This window comes from Salvelinus fontinalis, chromosome 3 (assembly GCF_029448725.1).
Source record: "Salvelinus fontinalis isolate EN_2023a chromosome 3, ASM2944872v1, whole genome shotgun sequence".
NCBI lineage: Eukaryota > Metazoa > Chordata > Actinopteri > Salmoniformes > Salmonidae > Salvelinus > Salvelinus fontinalis.
Window position 1 is genome coordinate 17,482,048 of NC_074667.1, and position 19,067 is coordinate 17,501,114.

At 46.7% G+C, this 19,067-nt stretch overlaps 1 protein-coding gene across 23 annotated transcripts in view; it reads right to left on the reverse strand.

The window, feature by feature from the left end:
* Positions 1-1,526: 1,526 nt before the first annotated feature.
* LOC129840290 (receptor-type tyrosine-protein phosphatase T-like) overlaps positions 1,527-19,067 on the reverse strand; it is a 448,617-nt gene continuing 431,076 nt past the window's right edge. For all 23 annotated transcript variants that reach the window (XM_055908070.1, XM_055908143.1, XM_055908060.1 and 20 more), the window contains 2 exons: positions 7,887-8,022; positions 1,527-2,076 (listed from right to left, as the gene is read on the reverse strand). In XM_055908070.1, coding sequence (XP_055764045.1) covers positions 2,023-2,076; positions 7,887-8,022 — 190 coding nt within the window. In that variant the 3' untranslated portion in view covers positions 1,527-2,022. The remainder of the gene's footprint in view (positions 2,077-7,886; positions 8,023-19,067) is intronic.

Here is a 19,067-nt window from a genome sequence, read left to right on the forward strand (position 1 = left end):
CTTAATTTATCAGTATTTTGTTTGATTCTCGCTGAGATTGATGTTTCACCTTCGTAATGCTATTGTAATGTAGGCTTGACATTTACTGTATATAATATCCATGGTTGAGGAAATGTGTTGAAAGAAGAACGATTCAAATCTATTGTTCAACATTTTGGTCCCTTTATTTGATGTTACCACATTTTCTAACAACAAAACAACCATGGCAATTTCATCACCAGATCTAAATATCACTTTGCTAGACAAAAAAAAAAAAAAAAAAAGTTATACAAATCCAAGAAAAAAAGGAGGAAAAAAATATATAACATAGATAGTGGAGATATGAAAAGCCAAATAAAGCCTATCGGGAAAAAAAGGAAAACAACTTGCATTCACATTATCGTCTCTTCCATTTGAAATCCAACACTGTTTCTCTTTGTGCTTTCAGTCACCAAACAACCGCATGTCAATAGTACAACTATGCTGTGCGTTGATACAAGACTTCTTCAAGTCACTGTCCATGTTGAGCAAAACATTCTACTGACAAAGCCCTATACAATACTGTACTAAAACCATTCAATGGACAGAAAACACAATAAAAAAAAAAACTGTTCGCTTGTAAAACTCAGGCCGGGACTCGATCCGAAACTGCACCATAGAACGCTTGTCATTTATAGGTAATTTCCAAATGAGCCAACATCTGCAGTTTACCTTGAATGTGATTTATGCAAACGCGGGAACATTGCCTATAAAACTAGAGCGCTTGGATTGAATCCCTGCCTCATTGAAGAGTTGGGTTCACAATTTCAGATTCTGGATTCCGTTCCCATGTCAAACAGTATGTATTAGATGCATAGGGAGAGAGTAATGGCAGAACACACGTATGGTGTCCATATTAGGACATCCTTACACAAAGCCAAACTGCTCCTAGAGTATGGGCGCAGAATGAACAAGGATGAAAAGCAAAGTATTCTTCTCACCAAAACCTGAGGTTGGGCAACAGTAGGGCAGGGGCTGCTACAGTGTTTGACAAGCTTGAGGTGCACATTACTAGAACATTATCCCACTCTATCCTTCGGCTGACACGTTTCTTCACAATTCGGTTAAAATCGTATGTATGCTTAAAGATGTGAATATGGCACTATCGAATCAAATTACACAAGAGTTGAAAACGTGTTTGAAGGTAAAGCAGTGCAAAATACAGTGCAAATTACAAAACACATGAACGTTTTGATGAATACTGTATATGTAGCGCCGGCATAGAATGCTAAAGCGTTGACTGACTTCTCTCAATTTCAATGCAGAAAACCAGAATGGGTCTCGGAATTCGTGATTGTCTGCATAGCACAAGAGCCATGGGACACCAGAATGATGAGAACATGCCACAATATCAAAATAAACCAAAACGTTGACTGAAGACATCACATTGAGAATGTGAGAAAATCAGTGTGTGAACATGGATGTAAAGCTGTTGCAAGAACCACCAAAATCCAAAGAATGACAAAATGTATCTGCCATTTTGTGTTCAAACGGGTGGTTGCGGGGGGGGGGGGGGGGGGGGGGATTTAATACAGTCGTTATTAATGTTCATTAAAAAGAGGTGCAAAGCCAGGGAGAGTTTGAATCTTCCCAACTTGTATTTGTCTTCGTCTGTCTGGTGGTATCGGTTCTGTTGGTTAGTCTGCATGTATATTTATTAGGATCCCCATGATCTCAGCTAATCTTCCAGGTTGTACTTTTACATTGAGGGTGTAACATTCAAGGCATATATCTAAAAAGGAAATGACTGTACAAGATCACATCACAGTTCAAGATGGACACTGAAGAAAGATTTAAAGTGTTGAGGTTTTCATTTCATTTTTTCTTTATACAAACAAAAGCGGTTCCAGTCTTGCAGAAGTGCACACAAACCCAGTGTGGAGTGCGTTTCTCTTCTTCTGTACAGTTTCACGTGTGTGTGGTTGCACACACACATCCCCTGCCTCATATGGGTTGGTGTTTCTGCAGTCAGCACTGTGTCCCACTGACACGAGAGGCAGTTTCTCAGAATGCGCTAAGGGCCTCCAGAGCAACTTCATAGCAGAATTTATACTGTTCCTAGAAAAGGGAAAGACTAGTCACACATTGGCATCATTTTCATATTATCTCTCAGAAAGTGAACTTGCACATCAGGTTCATGGATAATTTTTTTATGATGAATAAAAAGGAAACTCAAGCACACTGGGGATCTCTATGCTTCCAACAATAATATTATCAATCTCTTCCATGAGTAGCACTGTTTCATAATTCAAGTGGGAAAATAACATTCAGAGACAATTTAACAATATAACAGTAGATAAACAACAAAGATAATCAAATTGTCTTTTATCTAAATACAATAAAAATTCCATGCAGGTGTCACGACTTCTGCCGAAGTCGTTGCCTCTCCTTGTCCGGGCGGTGTTCGGCGGTCGACTTCACCGGTCTTCTAGTCATCATCGATCCATTTTTCATTTTCCATTGGTTTTGTCTTGTCTTCCCACACACCTGTTGTCAATCCCATTCATTACCTGTTGTGTATTTAACCCTCTGTTTCCCTTCATGTGTTTGTCAGAGATTGTTCGTTGTCAAGTGTTGTGTGTTTTGTGTATAAGTGTGCGATGGGTCTTCATACCCAGATTTTGTATTATATTTTTTAGTGAGTGTTATGGAGCTTATTACTGGAACTTTTATTAAAGTACTCCATGCTACACTCTATTTTGACTCTCCTGCGCCTGACTTCCTCTGCCACTTATATACGCCATTGTGACAGAATCTCTGACCTTAAAAATGAAGTCAGCAGGAGGAGGCACTTCACTAATGGAGGTTGAGGAACGCGTCCTGGAACACGCGGCGGAGATTGACAGTCTGTGCGCTGTCATGGATCGCATTGTCCAGAGTATGGACCGCTGGGAGAGACAGGGAGCGTGTCCAGTACCTCCACCACCCCCTGGAATTCCTTCGAACGTTTTTTCCCCGCCGGAACAGAACAGGATCCAGTTGTCCCTACCCACGGGATACAATGGAGATACTACCAGCTGCCAGGGTTTTCTCCTAAAACTGAACTTGTATCTGGCCACGGTCTCTCCAGTACCAACAGACCGTGAGAAAAGCTTCGCCCTCATCTCCTGCCTTACCGGGAAAGCCCTGGAGTGGGCCAACGCTGTGTGTGGAGAGGATAAGGCGTTGGACCATTTTGAGGAGCTCATCTGCCATTTCCGGAAGGTATTCGACCACCCATCCGAAGGCAGAGCAGCAGGTGAGCTCCTCTATCATCTGAGGCAGGGGAAGAGGAGTGCTCAGGAGTTCGCGTTGGAGTTTAGGACTTTGGCTGCCGGCGCTGGATGGAGCGACAGGGCCCTGATCGACCACTACCGTTGTAGTCTACGCGAGGACGTCCGTCGGGAGCTGGCCTGTAGAGACACCACCCTCAACTTCGACCAACTGGTGGATATGTCCATCAGGCTGGACAACATGCTGGCTACTCGGGGACGTCTAGATCGGGGTCTGGTTGTTCCATCCTCTCGCACTCTCTCTCCCGAACCTATGGAATTGGGAGGGATGGTGCGCAGGGAGACTGGAGGGGGTACCCGCTCGAGCACCATCTATGATCGCAGAGATCACACTGCTGATCGGTGCCGGGTTGGTTCCTCTGGGAATAGAGAAGGCAGGCAGGGCACTCTGGCATCACCCCAGGTGAGTAGGCACCATACTCATCCAGAGCCCTCTGCTGCACTTATGTTTGTCTCTGTCACCTTTCCGGATTTTTCCCTGCATTCCCAGTATAAGGCGCTAGTAGATTCAGGCGCGGCTGGGAATTTCATTAATAAAAATTTAGCTTATAGTTTAGGGATTCCTATTGTTTCTGTGGATATGCCTTTCCCTATTCATGCCTTAGATAGTCGACCAATAGGGTCAGGGTTTATCAGGGAGGTCACCGCACCTTTGTCTATGATAACGCAGGAGGGTCACAAGGAGAAGATTAGTCTTTTCCTTATTGATTCCCCTGCGTATTCTGTGGTGTTAGGCCTACCCTGGTTAACTACTCATAACCCCACTGTTTCTTGGCCACAGAGGGCTCTCACGGGGTGGTCGCGAGAGTGCTCAGGTAGGTGTGTAGGGGTTTCCGTTGGTGCTACTACGGTGGAAAGTCCAGACCAGGTTTCCACCGTGCGCATTCCCCCAGAATATGCCGATTTGGCACTCGCCTTCTGTAAAAAGAAGGCGACTCAATTACCACCCCATCGACAGGGGGATTGTGCGATAGATCTCCTGGTAGACGCTGCATATCCCAGGAGTCACGTGTATCCTCTGTCGCAAGCGGAGACAGTGGCTATGGATAATTATATCTCTGAATCCCTGCGTCAGGGGTTCATTCAGCCATCCATTTCACCCGCCTCTTCGAGTTTCTTTTTTGTGAAGAAGAAGGATGGCGGTTTACGCCCGTGCATTGATTATCGAGACCTTAATAAAATCACGGTAAAATATAGTTACCCGCTACCTTTGATTAATACAGTAATGGAGTCAATGCGCGGGGCCCGCTTCTTCACAAAATTGGATCTCAGGAGTGCGTACAATCTGGTGCGTATTAGGAGGGGTGATGAGTGGAAGACGGCATTTAGCACCACCTCAGGTCATTATGAGTACCTGGTCATGCCATATGGGTTGATGAATGCTCCATCAGTCTTCCAATCGTTTGTAGATGAGATCTTCAGGGACCTGAACGGGCAGGGTGTAGTGGTGTATATCGATGATATTTTGATATACTCTGCTACACGCGCTGAGCATGTGTCCTTGGTGCGCAGGGTGCTTGGTCGCCTGTTGGAGCATGATTTATATGTCAAGGCTGAGAAATGCTTGTTCTTCCAACAATCCATCTCCTTCCTAGGGCATCAGATTTCCACTTCAGGAGTGGAAATGGAGAGCGACCGCATTACAGCCGTGCGTAATTGGCCGACTCCAACCACGGTAAAGGAGGTGCAGCGTTTTTTAGGGTTTGCCAATTACTACCGGAGATTTATCCGGGGTTTTGGTCAGGTTGCAGCTCCCATTACCTCACTGCTAAAGGGGGGGCCGGTGCGCTTGCAGTGGTCGGCCGAGGCGAATAGGGCTTTTGGTAAACTGAAGGCTCTGTTTACCTCGGCGCCTGTGTTGGCTCATCCGGATCCCTCTTTGCCATTCATAGTAGAGGTGGACGCATCCGAAGCTGGGATAGGAGCAGTGCTCTCTCAGCGTTCGGGTGTGCCACCGAAGCTTCGCCCCTGTGCTTTCTTTTCGAAGAAGCTCAGCCCGGCGGAGCGTAACTATGATGTGGGGGACCGAGAGCTGTTAGCTGTCGTAAAAGCCTTGAAGGTGTGGAGGCATTGGCTTGAGGGGGCTAATCACCCTTTTCTCATCTGGACTGACCACCGCAATCTGGAGTACATCCGGCAGGCGAAGAGACTAAATCCTCGCCAGGCAAGGTGGGCCATGTTTTTCACTCGTTTTGTGTTTACGCTTACTTACAGACCAGGCTCCCAGAACGTCAAGGCAGACGCATTGTCTCGGCTGTATGACACAGAGGAGCGACCCATGGATCCCACTCCCATACTCCCAGAGTCGTGTTTGGTGGCGCCAGTAGTGTGGGAGCTGGACGCGGACATTGAGCGGGCGTCACGTGCAGAGCCCTCTCCTCCTGAGTGTCCAGCTGGTCGTCTGTACGTTCCGTCTGCTGTTCGCGACCGATTGATCTATTGGGCTCACACATCACCCTCCTCTGGTCATCCTGGGATAGGTCGGACGATGCGCTGTCTTGATGGGAGGTACTGGTGGCCCACTTTAGCTAAGGACGTGAGGATTTATGTTTCCTCCTGTTCGGTGTGCGCCCAGTGCAAGGCTCCTAGACACCTGCCTAGAGGTAAGCTTTTACCTTTACCCGTTCCTCAACGGCCGTGGTCGCACCTGTCAGTGGATTTTGTGACTGATCTTCCACCTTCACAGGGTTACACCACGATCCTGGTCGTTGTGGATCGGTTTTCTAAGTCCTGTCGTCTTCTCCCTTTGCCCGGTCTCCCTACGGCCTTACAAACTGCGGAGGCTCTGTTTACACATGTTTTCCGGCATTATGGGGTGCCTGAGGATATAGTGTCTGATCGGGGTCCCCAGTTCACGTCAAGGGTCTGGAAGGCGTTCATGGAACGTCTGGGGATCTCGGTTAGTCTTACCTCAGGTTTTCACCCCGAGAGTAATGGGCAGGTGGAGAGAGTTAACCAGGATGTGGGCAGGTTTCTGCGGTCCTATTGCCAGGACCGGCCAGGGGAGTGGGCGAAGTTCGTGCCCTGGGCAGAGATAGCCCAGAACTCGCTACGTCACTCCTCTACTAACCTTACCCCTTTTCAATGTGTATTAGGGTATCAGCCGGTTCTGGCTCCTTGGCATCAGAGTCAGACCGAAGCTCCTGCGGTGGACAATTGGTTTCGGCACGCTGAGGAAACTTGGGAGGCAGCCCACGTCCACCTTCAGCGTGCCATAAGGCGCCAGAAAATTGGCGCAGACCGTCGCCGCAGTGAGGCCCCGGTGTTTGTACCAGGGGACAGGGTCTGGCTCTCGACCCGAAACCTGCCCCTCCGCCTGCTCTGCCGGAAGCTGTGTCCGCGGTTTGTGGGGCCGTTTAAAGTCCTGAGGAGAGTGAACGAGGTATGTTATAGATTACAACTGCCCATTAATTACCGTATTAACCCCTCGTTCCATGTGTCTCTCCTCAGGCCGGTGGTGGCTGGCCCGCTCCAGGAGGCTGAAGTGCGTGAAGTTCCTCCGCCTCCTCTAGACATCGAGGGGGCCCCGGCGTACGCTATTCGATCCATTTTGGATTCGAGACGTCGGGCGAGGGGCCTTCAGTACCTCGTGGACTGGGAGGGGTACGGGCCGGAGGAGAGATGCTGGGTTCCGGTGGAGGACGTTTTAGATCCTTCTATGTTAAAAGAATTCCACCGCCTCCATCCGGATCGCCCTGCACCTCGCCCTCCGGGTCGTCCCCGAGGCCGGTGTCGACGCGCTGCTGGAGCCGCGCGTCAGGGGGGGGGGTAATGTCACGACTTCTGCCGAAGTCGTTGCCTCTCCTTGTCCGGGCGGTGTTCGGCGGTCGACTTCACCGGTCTTCTAGTCATCATCGATCCATTTTTCATTTTCCATTGGTTTTGTCTTGTCTTCCCACACACCTGTTGTCAATCCCATTCATTACCTGTTGTGTATTTAACCCTCTGTTTCCCTTCATGTGTTTGTCAGAGATTGTTCGTTGTCAAGTGTTGTGTGTTTTGTGTATAAGTGTGCGATGGGTCTTCATACCCAGATTTTGTATTATATTTTTTAGTGAGTGTTATGGAGCTTATTACTGGAACTTTTATTAAAGTACTCCATGCTACACTCTATTTTGACTCTCCTGCGCCTGACTTCCTCTGCCACTTATACACGCCATTGTGACAGCAGGATTATGACAGTATCTTCAAAGTCTACAATAACCTTTTTACTACGGTAGTTGCCTTTTGCCACCAAATCTGCTTTAATTCTAAGTGAACAGCTGTACCCACCCTGAGATGGTTCTGTGAAATTGAGCATCTTGTTTCTGAAGCTATATTAGAAGGTATAGAGACATCTGCTAAACAACACCTGCCATAGCAAGTCATCCACCTGAGGATATGTGTGTGGTGTGTGTCCGCCTTACTGTCTATGGTCTAAAACCTGTCCAATAGAGACACAAATGTGTGTCCTGAGTGTGTGTCCTACGTTGCTTATATAGTAGCTTATATATACTATATAAGCAACGTAGGACACACACTCAGGACACAGAAACCTTCCTCAAGCCTCTTATACAGTACCATATCACCCTAACTGTTGTGGTCAATGGAACGTACCATAGTCTCCACCATGTTCGATTTGTTGTTCCTCAGCGTCTTGACGGTGTGGAACACGTCTACAATGTTCTGCTGCTGGATCATCTCACTGATGCTGCAGATGGCACAGAAGGTACCACTCCGTCCACCACCAGTCCTGTTGGAGAGAGGTTAGGTAGCCTAGTGGTTAGAGCATTGGACTTGTAATCAAAAGGTTGCAAGATTGAATCCCCGAGGTGACAAGGCAAAACATCTGTCATTCTGCCCCTAAACACTGTTCCCATGCCGTCATTGAAAATAAGAATTTGTTCTTAACTGACTTGCCTAGTTAAATAAAGGTTAAAAAAAAATATATATATATAAATATATATAGTTAAAGACAAGGGGGTGAATGAGGATAGAGAGAGAGAGGTTAAAACAGGGGGATGAGAAAGGGACAGATAGAGCTAGGAAGAGGGACAGAAAGGTATGGAAGAGGTAAAGGAAGAGAAGGGGACATCGAGAGCAAGGAAGGGAGGAAGATAAATGTAAAGAGAGGTGAAAAGGATGAAAGGGATAGTAAAGGACAGAGAGAGTGAAGGAGGACAGAATGATAAAGACAGCTGGGCCTAAAATGACCCCTCTTCAAGCTAATGAGTAGTCATTCTGACTGCAACATTCTACATTTAAAACATGCTGTCAGAAAAATAATAATTTGGTCGTTTTTGTGAATGTCTTAGGTAACAGAATACAAAGAAAAAAAATACACCATAGCATTTTCATTCGTTTATGTTACGGCTACATGTAAAAACGAAAGAACACCAAAATTCAAGTGTTCAATCAATTGTGTTGGTGGAGTGCCTTTGTTACAACTATGAAATAGAAAGTGTATGTGTTGGAACATGGTAACAGCTTCTTTTTATACGGACAAAACAAACAAAAATACCCAAACCACCAAGATGCACGATCAGCAAAATGTGCAGTTAAATTATGAAAGCATCAGTAGCCTAAACATCATTATAAGCGCCAAGTGTGCTTGATAAAATCAGCACAAAAGCAATAATGAAATTAGAATGAATATAAGTCTTTATATGACACCAGTCAAAAATAGTCTATTGTCAGCTCATGCTTAGATGGAATATGCAACGGCATCAGATGGAGCATGTCCATGCCACATAAATAACAAAAGCTTGTGAGAGCGTTGCTGATGTTGTTTTTTGCTTGAGATGTAGGGTCTGCTCTCTGTGATGACATTTTGTGCTGATAATTAATCGGCACTTAGCATTGTCACCGGCTTGTTCTATCCAAAAGGTGCCTCCCTTCCTCTCTCCTGCTTTTATTTGGTGGTGGTGCGGGCACCAGCTCACTGTTCTGGATTTTTTTTGCGCTCAAGTCTCGGATATGTGGAATCAGAATCAGAAGAATAAACATAAGAGATGTCATGATTCATTTCATCCCCACCATCCGAGTCATTTTCATTCAGAATTTGTAGCAATGCTAATGCAGCATGTGCATCCATTGGTCTTGGTCTTCTTGCCATTGTAAATTAAGCACACTCTCACTGTGTACTCCAAGTAGGCCAGAGTATACTGATAAGACTGCTTGGATTCGGGGAAATGGTATGAGACTGACCGGCTCAAATTGGCCTTATGTAGCAAAATTTCAAATATATATTTGTTTTTACATTGGATAAGAGTAGAGACTCATAGCTACAAAATGGTATATCTGCATTTCTGAGGAACAATGGGAAGGTAATTCTGCTTTGAAAGTTGATAAACTTTCCAGTTTGAGAAAAGGACCTTTGAATATTTTGGGACCTACTGGAGAGCTCTCCTTTGACTACACCCATTCGGCATTGTTCACACCCTCTTAACTTCTCTTGGGGAGAGGGCAGCATTCGGAATTTTGGAGGAAAAGCATGCCCAAATTAAACTGCCAGCTACTCATCCCCAGAAGATAAGATATGCATATTATTAGTAGATTTGAATGGGAAACACTCTGAGGTTTTTAAAACTGTTTGAATCATGTCTGTGAGAATAACAGAACTTATTTAGCAGGCGAAACCCCGAGGACAAACCATTCAGAATTTTCTTTTGAGGTCACTCTCTTTTCAATGTGTTTTCATTGGGAAACCAGATTTCTAAGGGACTTTCTTGCAGTTCCTACCGCTTCCACTGGATGTCAACAGTCTTTAGAAATTGGTTGAGGTTATTCCTTTGTGTAATGAAGAAGTACGGCCATCTTGAAGTGTCCTGTTAGATAGAAGCGCGTGACCAAAAAGCTAGCTACAGTTGGTTTTAATCCTGTATTGAACACAGATCATCCCGTTTTCAATTTTATCGATTATTTACGTAAAAAAATACCTAAAGTTTACAAAAGTAGGTTGACATTTTTTGGCAAAGTTTACTGGTAACCTTTGAGATATTTTGTAGTCACATTTCACAATTTGGAACCAGTGTTTTTCTAGATCAAACGGGCCAAATAAATGGACATTTTGGATATATATCGACGGAATTAATCGAACAAAAGAACCATTTGTGATGTTTATGGGACATATTGGAGTGCCAACAACAGAAGCTCGTCAAAGGTAAGGCATGAATTATATTTTTATTTCTGCGTTTTGTGTCGCGCCTGCAGGGTTGAAATATGCTTCTCTCTCTTTGTTTACTCTGTTGCTATCCTCAGATAATAGCATCGTTTGCTTTCGCCGAAAAGCCTATTTGAATTCTGACATGTTGGCTGGATTCACAACTAGTGTAGCTTTAATTTGCTATCTTTCATGTGTGATTTAATGAAAGTTAGATTTTTATAGTAATTTTTAAAGTAATTCATTTGAATTTGGCGCTCTGCATTTTCTCTGGCTTTTTGCCAAGTGAGACAGTAGCGTCCCGCCTATTTTTGGATATAAATGTGAACTTTACCGAACAAAACAAACATGTATTGTGTAACATGAAGTCCTATGAGTGTCATCTGATGAAGATCATCAAAGGTTAGTGATTAATTTTATCTCTTTCTGCTTTTTGTTACTCCTCTCTTTGGCTGGCAAAATGGCTGTCTTTTTCTGTGACTTGGCTCTAACCTAACATAATCGTTTGGTGTGCTTTCGTCATAAAACCTTTTTGAAATCGGACACTTTGGCTGGATTTACAACAAGTGTATCTTTAAAATGGTGTAAAATACTTGTATGTTTGAGGAATTTAAATTATGGGATTTCTGTTGTTTTGAACTTGGCGCCCTGCAGTTTCACTGGCTGTTGACAAGGTGGGACGCTACCGTCCCACATACCCTAGTGAGGTTTAGCCAGCCCCACCTATCTCTTTATGTCACGTCCTGACCATAGAGAGCCTTTATTTTCTATGGTGGAGAAGGTCAGGGCGTGACTGGGGGGTTAGTCTAGTTTATATTTTCTATGTGGGGTTCTAGGTAGTTTTGGTATGATTCCCAATTAGAGGCAGCTGGCTATCGATGTCTCTAATTGGGGATCATACTTAAGTAGCATTTTTTCCACCTGTGGGTTATGGGATATTGTTTTGTTTTATTAAACATGTGGAACTCTACGCACGCTGCGCCTTGTTCCGTTAATTCTACAAACGATCATGACAGAATATCCCATCATAAGATGACCAAGCAGCGTGCCCAGGTGGAGAAAGTATCCTGGACTTGGGAGGAGATCCTGGATGGGAAGGGATCCTGGACTTGGGAAGAAATCCTGGCAGGACAGGATCGCCTTCCTTGGCGGGAGACGCAAGGAGAGAAGGGAGAACAGCGACGATGCCGGGGTTCGCGGCCACAGAGTAAGCAAAAAAGACAGCACACGGGGAGGCACACGGGGTGGTCGGCGGAGCCGAGGTGCGAACCAGTGACAACATGGGAGGAAGTAGAGAGGTGGTCGGTCGACCCAGGGAGAGTGCCAGAGCCCGCCTGGGAGTCAATAGAACAGTGCGAGGAGGGATACCGGAGAATGGAGTTGGCGAGGAGTATGCGCATCAGGCCTTCAGTGCGCCTCCCCAGTCCGGTACGTCCTGTGCCTGCTCCTCGCACTCGCCCAGATGTACGCCTTCACAGCCCAGTACGTCCTGTGCTAGCTCCTCGCACTCGTTATGCGAAGTGTGTCATCGTTCCGGTACAATTTGTGCCAGTTCTACGCGCCAGGTCTCCAGTGTGCCTCCACAGCCCAGTGCGTCCTGTGCTAGCTCCTCGCACTTGCCGTGCAAGGTGTGTCATCGAACCGGTACCATTGACACAAGCTATACGCACCAGGTCTCCAGTGCGCCTTCACAGCCCAGTTCATCCTGTTCCTCCTCCCCGCACTCGCCCTGAATTGCGTGTCCCCAGTCCGGTGCGTCCTGTGCCTGTTCCTCACACTCTCCCTGAAGTGCATGTCCCCAGCCCGGTACGTCCTGTGCCTGCTCCTCGCACTCTCCTTCAAGTGCGCCTTCCCAGTCAGGTACATCCTGTGCCTGCTCCCAGCACTCGCCCTGAGGTGTGTGTCACCAGTCCGGTGCCACCTGTACCGGCCCCACGCATCAGGCCTCCAGTGCGCCTCCCCAGTCCGGTATGTCCTGTGCCTGCTCCTCGCGCTCACCCTGAGGTGCGTGTCACCAGTCCGGTGCCACCAGTGCCGGCCCAACGCACCAGGCTTCCTGCGATGATCCCCAGTCCAGAGCTTCCGGCGACGGTTCCCGGTCCAGAGCTTCCGGCGACGGTTCCCGGTGCAGAGCTTCCGGCGACAGTTCCCAGTCCAGAGCTTCCGGCGACGGTCCACGGTCCGGAACCTCCTGAGACGGTCCACGGTCCGGAACCTCCTGATACGGTCAACGGTCCGGAACCTCCTGCGACGGTCAACGGTCCGGAAGCTCCTGCGCCGGTCAACGGTCCGGAAGCTCCTGCGACGGTCAACGGTTCGGAACCTCCTGCGACGGTCAACGGTTCGGAACCTCCTGCGACGGTCAACGGTTCGGAACCTCCTGCGACGGTCAACGGTTCGGAACCTCTTGCGACGGTCAACGGTTCGGAACCTCCTGCGACGGTCAACGGTTCGGAACCTCCTGCGACGGTCAACGGTCCGGAACCTTCTGCGACGGTCAACGGTTCGGAACCTCCTGTGACGGTCAACGGTCCGGAACCTTCTGCGACGGTCAACGGTCCGGAACCTACAGCTCCATGGCCGGAGCCTTCACCCTGCGCCGATGCCCAGACTGAGAACGCCGTCCAGTCCAGCTCCAAGGCCAGAGTCTTCTTCGGCGTTGGTGCCCAGTCCAGGCACGGCGTCCAGTCCCACTCCATGGCAGGAGTCTTCCTCTGCGCAGGTGCCCAGTCCAGGCACGGCGTTCGGTCCCGCTCCATGGCAGGAGCCTTCCCCTGCGCCGATGCCCAGTCCGAACATGGCGTCCAGTCCAGCTCCATGGCTGTAGCCTTCCTCTGCGCCGATGCCCAGTCCGAGCACGGCGTCCAGTCCAGCTCCAAGACAGGAGCCTTCCTCTGCGCCGATGTCCAGTCCGAACACGGCGTCCAGTCCAGCTCCATGGCAGGAGCCCTTCTCTGTCCCGATGCCCAGTCTAGACATGGCGTCTAGTCCCGCTCCATGGCAGGAGTCTTCTTCTGCACCTAGGACCAGTCCAGGCACAGTGTTCAGCCTGGATCCATGGCTGGATCCGCAGGATGAGCGGGTTCTTTGCCCCGCACCAGAGCCGCCACCGAGACTAGACAACCCCCCCTTAACCCTCCCTTTTGGTTTCAGGTTTTGCGGCCAGAGTCCACACCTTTGTGGGGGGGGGGGGGGGGGGGGGTTACTGTCACGTCCTGACCATAGAGAGCCTTTATTTTCCATGGTGGAGTAGGTCAGGGCGTGACTGGGGGGTTAGTCTAGTTTATATTTTCTATGTGGGGTTCTAGGTAGTTTTTTCTATGTTGGGGTTTTGGTATGATTCCCAATTAGAGGCAGCTGGCTATCGTTGTCTCTAATTGGGGATCATACTTAAGTAGCATTTTTTCCACCTGTGGGTTATGGGATATTGTTTTGTTTTGAGTTAGTGTTGTAGTCACGGTTCGTTGTTTGTTAGTTTATTGTTTAGTCTTTGCTAAAGTTTCACTTCTTTATTAAACATGTGCAACTCTACGCACGCTGCGCCTTGGTCTGTTAATTTTACAAACGATCATGACACTTTAAGGATTCACATGTGAGGTCATATGCTAAACAGTGAGTAGAGTAGTAAAGATTAAGACTAAAAGTTGTACTAGCCTACAATAAGGAAAAATTCCAGGTAAAAAGAGTGTCCAGATAAAAATATTGTATAAATATTAGATGACGCATACCCAGAAACACTTGTCTAAATTGAATGGTCATGTGAAAGAAATGCTTTAACCCCCAGCCACATCCAGTAGTGGAAAAAGTACTACATTGTCTTACTTGAGTAAAAGTATGAATTCAAATTCCTTATATTAAACCAGACTGCACAATTTTTGTTTTTTTATTGACGGATCGCCAGGGGCACACTCCCAACACTCAGAATTGACAAACAAAGCATTTGTGTTTAGTGAGTCTGCCAGATCAGATGCAGTAGGGATTACCAGAGAAGTTCTCTTGATAAGTGCATGAATTGGACCATTTTCCTGTCCTGCTAAGCATTCAAAATGTAACGAGTGCTTTTAGGTGTCAGGGAACATGTATGGAGTAAAAAGTACATTATTTTCTTTAAGAATGTAGTAAAGTAAAGAGTAAGGTAAGGTAAGGTAAAAATGACTTAAGTGGTACTTACACTACTGAGTGCAGGTAGTCTGTAGCAGTGAAGTAACAGCCAAGCTAAGGCGTAACAAACACTGATACTCTGATGAAGACAGCTTGTCAGTCGAAACTTTATTATTATTGCATCTTAGCTCTTAGAGTGTGAGGCTCTCCTTTTATTTTTCAAGTGCTCTACTCCGCTAGCCAGCACCTCGCCTAAACAGGTGTGCGTTTCTTTTGCCTCAAGAAATCAATGGGCACTTGATTAGACTAGCATCAGTGAACTGTTACAAAATAGGATTTGTTTGGTATTTTGGGCAGTGGGGAGAGAAATCATGTTCAGGACTTATCGTGTTGTGTTATCGTTGGGGCTGGTCCTTGAAATCAGTCTCCACTATGGATTTTCATCCTCACTCTCCCTAATTTAAGCTTCATAATAGGGTCCATAATGTGGCTAAACCACTATGAAGCCAGTGACTATGAGAATGGGAGAGGTGCTGTTTGCTTGGCTATAGCTGACAATGCTGTTAACTTGGTTTATGAACAAAAAATGCCACACTGATATTAAAACTAACCAAAGATATGAATATCTACTGTCACTGCATCGATATGGAGAGGGACCGTTTCAAAGAATTGTAACAAGACGATGTATTCAAACAAAATAAGAAAGACAAAGAAGCTGGACTTAAAATTAGACTTTTCCTTAGTGGTGCTTATCTAGAAAATACCCACACAGTCCAGTACAATTCAATGGCTCCAAAAAGCTTTACATCATCTGTACACACTAATAACAGAGAGGTGAGTTTGAGCTGAGGCTATTCGTTTTAATGAGGGATCTTTGGAGCTTGAATAAATCATGTGTGTGGAACAGCACAAACTGGAATTGAACCACTTTGTGTCCCTTTTATTTACTTTTAGTTCACCTTTATTTAACCAGGTAGGCTAGTTGAGAACAAGTTCTCATTTACAACTGCGACATGGCCAAGATAAAGCAAAGCAGTGCGTCACAAACAACACAAAGTTACACATGGAATAAACAAACATACAGTCAATAATACAATAGAAAAAAAATATATACAGTGTGTGCAAATGAGATAGGATAAGGAAGGTAAGGCAATAAATAGGTCATAGTGGCGAAATAATTACAATGTAGCAATTAAACACTGGAGTGATAGATGTGCAGAAGATGAATGTGCAAGTAGAGATACTGGGGTGCAAAAGAGCAAAATAAATAAAATAAACAACAGTATGGGGAAGAGGTAGTTGGATGGGCAATTTACAGATGGGCTATATACAGGTGCAGTGATCTGTGAGTTGCTCTGACAGATGGTGCTTAAAGTTAGTGAGGGAGATATGAGACTCCAGCTTCAGTGATTTTTGCAGTTCGTTCCAGTCATTGGCAGCAGAGAACTGGAAGGAAAGGCGGCCAAAGGAGGAATTGGCTTTTGGGGTGACCAGTGAAATATATCTGCTGGAGCGTGTGCTACGAGTGGGTGCTGCAATGGTGACCAGTGAGGTGAGATAAGGCAGGGCTTTACCTAGCAAAGACTTACAGACGACCTGGAGCGAGAAGGTTTGGCGACGAATATGAAGCGAGGGCCAGCCAACGAGAGTATACAGGTCCAGTGGTGGGTAGTACATGGGGCTTTGGTGACAAAACGGATGGCACTGTGATAGACTGCATCCAATTTGCTGAGTAGAGTGTTAGAGGCTATTTTGTAAATGACATCGCCGAAGTCAAGGATCGGTAGGATAGTCAGATTTACGAGGGTATGTTTGGCAGCATGAGTGAAGGATGCTTTGTTACGAAATAGGAAGCCAATTCTAGATTTGATTTTGGATTGGAGATGCTTAATGTGAGTCTGGAAGGAGAGTTACAGTCTAACAGACACCTAGGTATTTGTAGTTGTCCACATATTCTAAGTCAGAACCGTCCAGAGTAGTGATGCTGGACGGGCAGGCAGGGGTGGGCAGCGATCGGTTGAAGAGCATGCATTTAGTTTTACTTGCATGCAAGAGCAGTTGGAGGCCACGGAAGGAGAGTTGTATGGCATTGAAGCTCGTCTGGAGGTTAGTTAACACAGTGTCCAAAGAAGAGCCAGAAGTATACAGAATGGTGTCGTCTGCATAGAGGTGGATCAGAGAATCACCAGCAGCAAGAGCCACATCATTGATGTATACAGAGAAGAGAGTCGGCCTGAGAATTAAACCCTGTGGCACCCCCATAGAGACTGCCAGAGGTCCGGACAACAGGCCCTCTGATTTGACACACTGAACTCTGAGAAGTAGTTGGTGAACCAGGCGAAGCATTCATTTGAGAAACCAAGGCTGTTGATTCTGCCAATAAGAATATGGTGATTGACAGAGTCGAAGGTCTTGGCCAGGTTGATGAATACAGCTACACAGTACTGTCTCTTATTGATGGCGGTTATGCTATTGTTTAGGACCTTGAACGTGGCTGACCAGCTCGGAAACCAGTTTGCATAGCGGAGAAGGTACGGTGGGATTCGAAATGGTCGGTGATCTGTTCGTTAACTTGGCTTTCGAGGACCTTAGAAAGGCAGGGTAGGATAGATATAGGTCTGTAGCAGTTTGGTTCTAGAGTGTCTCCCCCTTTAAAGGGGAGGATGACCGCGGCAGCTTTCCAATCTTTAGAGATATCAGACGATACGAAAGAGAGGTTGAACAGGCTAGTAATAGGGGTTCCAACAATTTCGGCGGATAATTTTAGGAAGAGAGGGTCCAGATTGTCTAGCCCGGCTGATTTGTACGGGTCCAGATTTTGCCGCTCTTTCAGAACATCAGCTATCTGGATTTTGTTGAAGGAGTAATGGGGAGGGTTGGGCAAGTTGCTGTGTGGGGTGCAAGGCTGTTGACCGGGGTAGGGGTAGCCAGGTGGAAAGCATGGCCAGCCGTAAAAAAAATGCTTATTGAAATTCTCAAATATCGTGGATTTATCGGTGGTGACAGTGTTTCCTAGCCTAAGTGCAGTGGGCAGCTGGGAGGAGGTGCTCCTGTTCTCCATGGATTTTACAGTGTCCCAGAACTTTTTGGAGTTTATGCGACAGGATGCAAATTTCTGTTTGAAAAAGCTAGCCTTTGCTTGCTTAACTGCCTGTGTATATTGGTTCCTGACTTCCCTGAAAAGTTGCATATCGCGGTGGCTATTCGATGCTAATGCAGTACGCCACAGGATGTTTTTGTGCTGGTCAAGGGCAGTCAGGTCTGGAGTGAACCAAGGGCTATATCTGTTCCTGGCTCTACATGTTTTGTATGGGGCATGCTTATTTAAAGATGGTGAGGAAAACCCTTTTAAAGAATAACCAGGCATCCTCTACTGATGGAAGGCGGTCAATATCCTTCCAGGATACCTGGGCCAGGTTGATTAGAAAGGCCTGCTCACTGAAGTGTTTTAGGGAGCGTTTGACAGTGATGAGGGGTGGTCGTTTGACCGCAGACCCATTACGGACGCAGGCAATGAGGCAGTGATCGCTGAGTTTCTGGTTGAAGACAGCAGAGGTGTATTTGGAGGGCAGGTTGGTTAGGATGATATCTATGAGGGTGTCCGTGTTTACAGATTTGGGGTTGTACCTGGTAGGTTCATTGATCATTTGTGTGAGATTGAGGGCATCAAGCTAAGACTGTAGGATGGCCGGGGTGTTAAGCATGTCCCATGTACCAGTTTAGTTCACCTAACAGCACAAGCTCTGAAGGGAGATGGGGGGGCTATCAATTCACATATGGTGTCCAGGGCACAGCTGGGTGCAGAAGGTCGTCTATAGCAAGCGGCACCGGTGAGAGACATGTTTCTGGAAAGGTGGATTTTTAAAAATAGAAGCTGAAATTGTTTGGGCACAGACCTGGATAGTATGACAGAACTCTGCAGGCTATCTCTGCAGTAGATTGCAACTCCGCCCCCCTTGGCAGTTCTATCTTGTCGGAAAATGTTGTAGTTAGGGATGGAAATGTCAGGGCTTTTGGTGGTCTTCCTAAGTCAGGATTCAGACACGGCTAGGACATCCAGGTTGGCAGAGTGTGCTAAAGCAGTGAATAAAACAAACTTAGGGAGAAGGCTTCTAATGTTAACATGCATGAAACCAAGGCTTTTGCGGTTACAGAAGTCAACACATGAGAGCGCCTGGGGAATGGGAGTGGAGCTAGGCACTGCTTGGCCTGGATTAACCTCTACATCACCAGAGGAACAGAGGAAGAATTGGATAAGGGTACGGCTAAAGGCTATAAGAACTGGTCGTCTAGTATGTTCGGAACAGAGAGTAAAAGGAGCAGGTTTCTGGGCACGGTAAAATAGATTCAAGGCATAATGTACAGGATGTGAATACAGTGGAGGGAAACCTATGCATTGAATGACGATGAGAGAGATATTGTCTATAGAAACTTAATTTAAACCAGGTGATGTCACCGCATGTGTGGGAGGTGGAACTAAAGGGTTAGCTAAGGCGTTTTGAGCAGGGCTAGAGGCTCTACAGTGAAATAAGGCA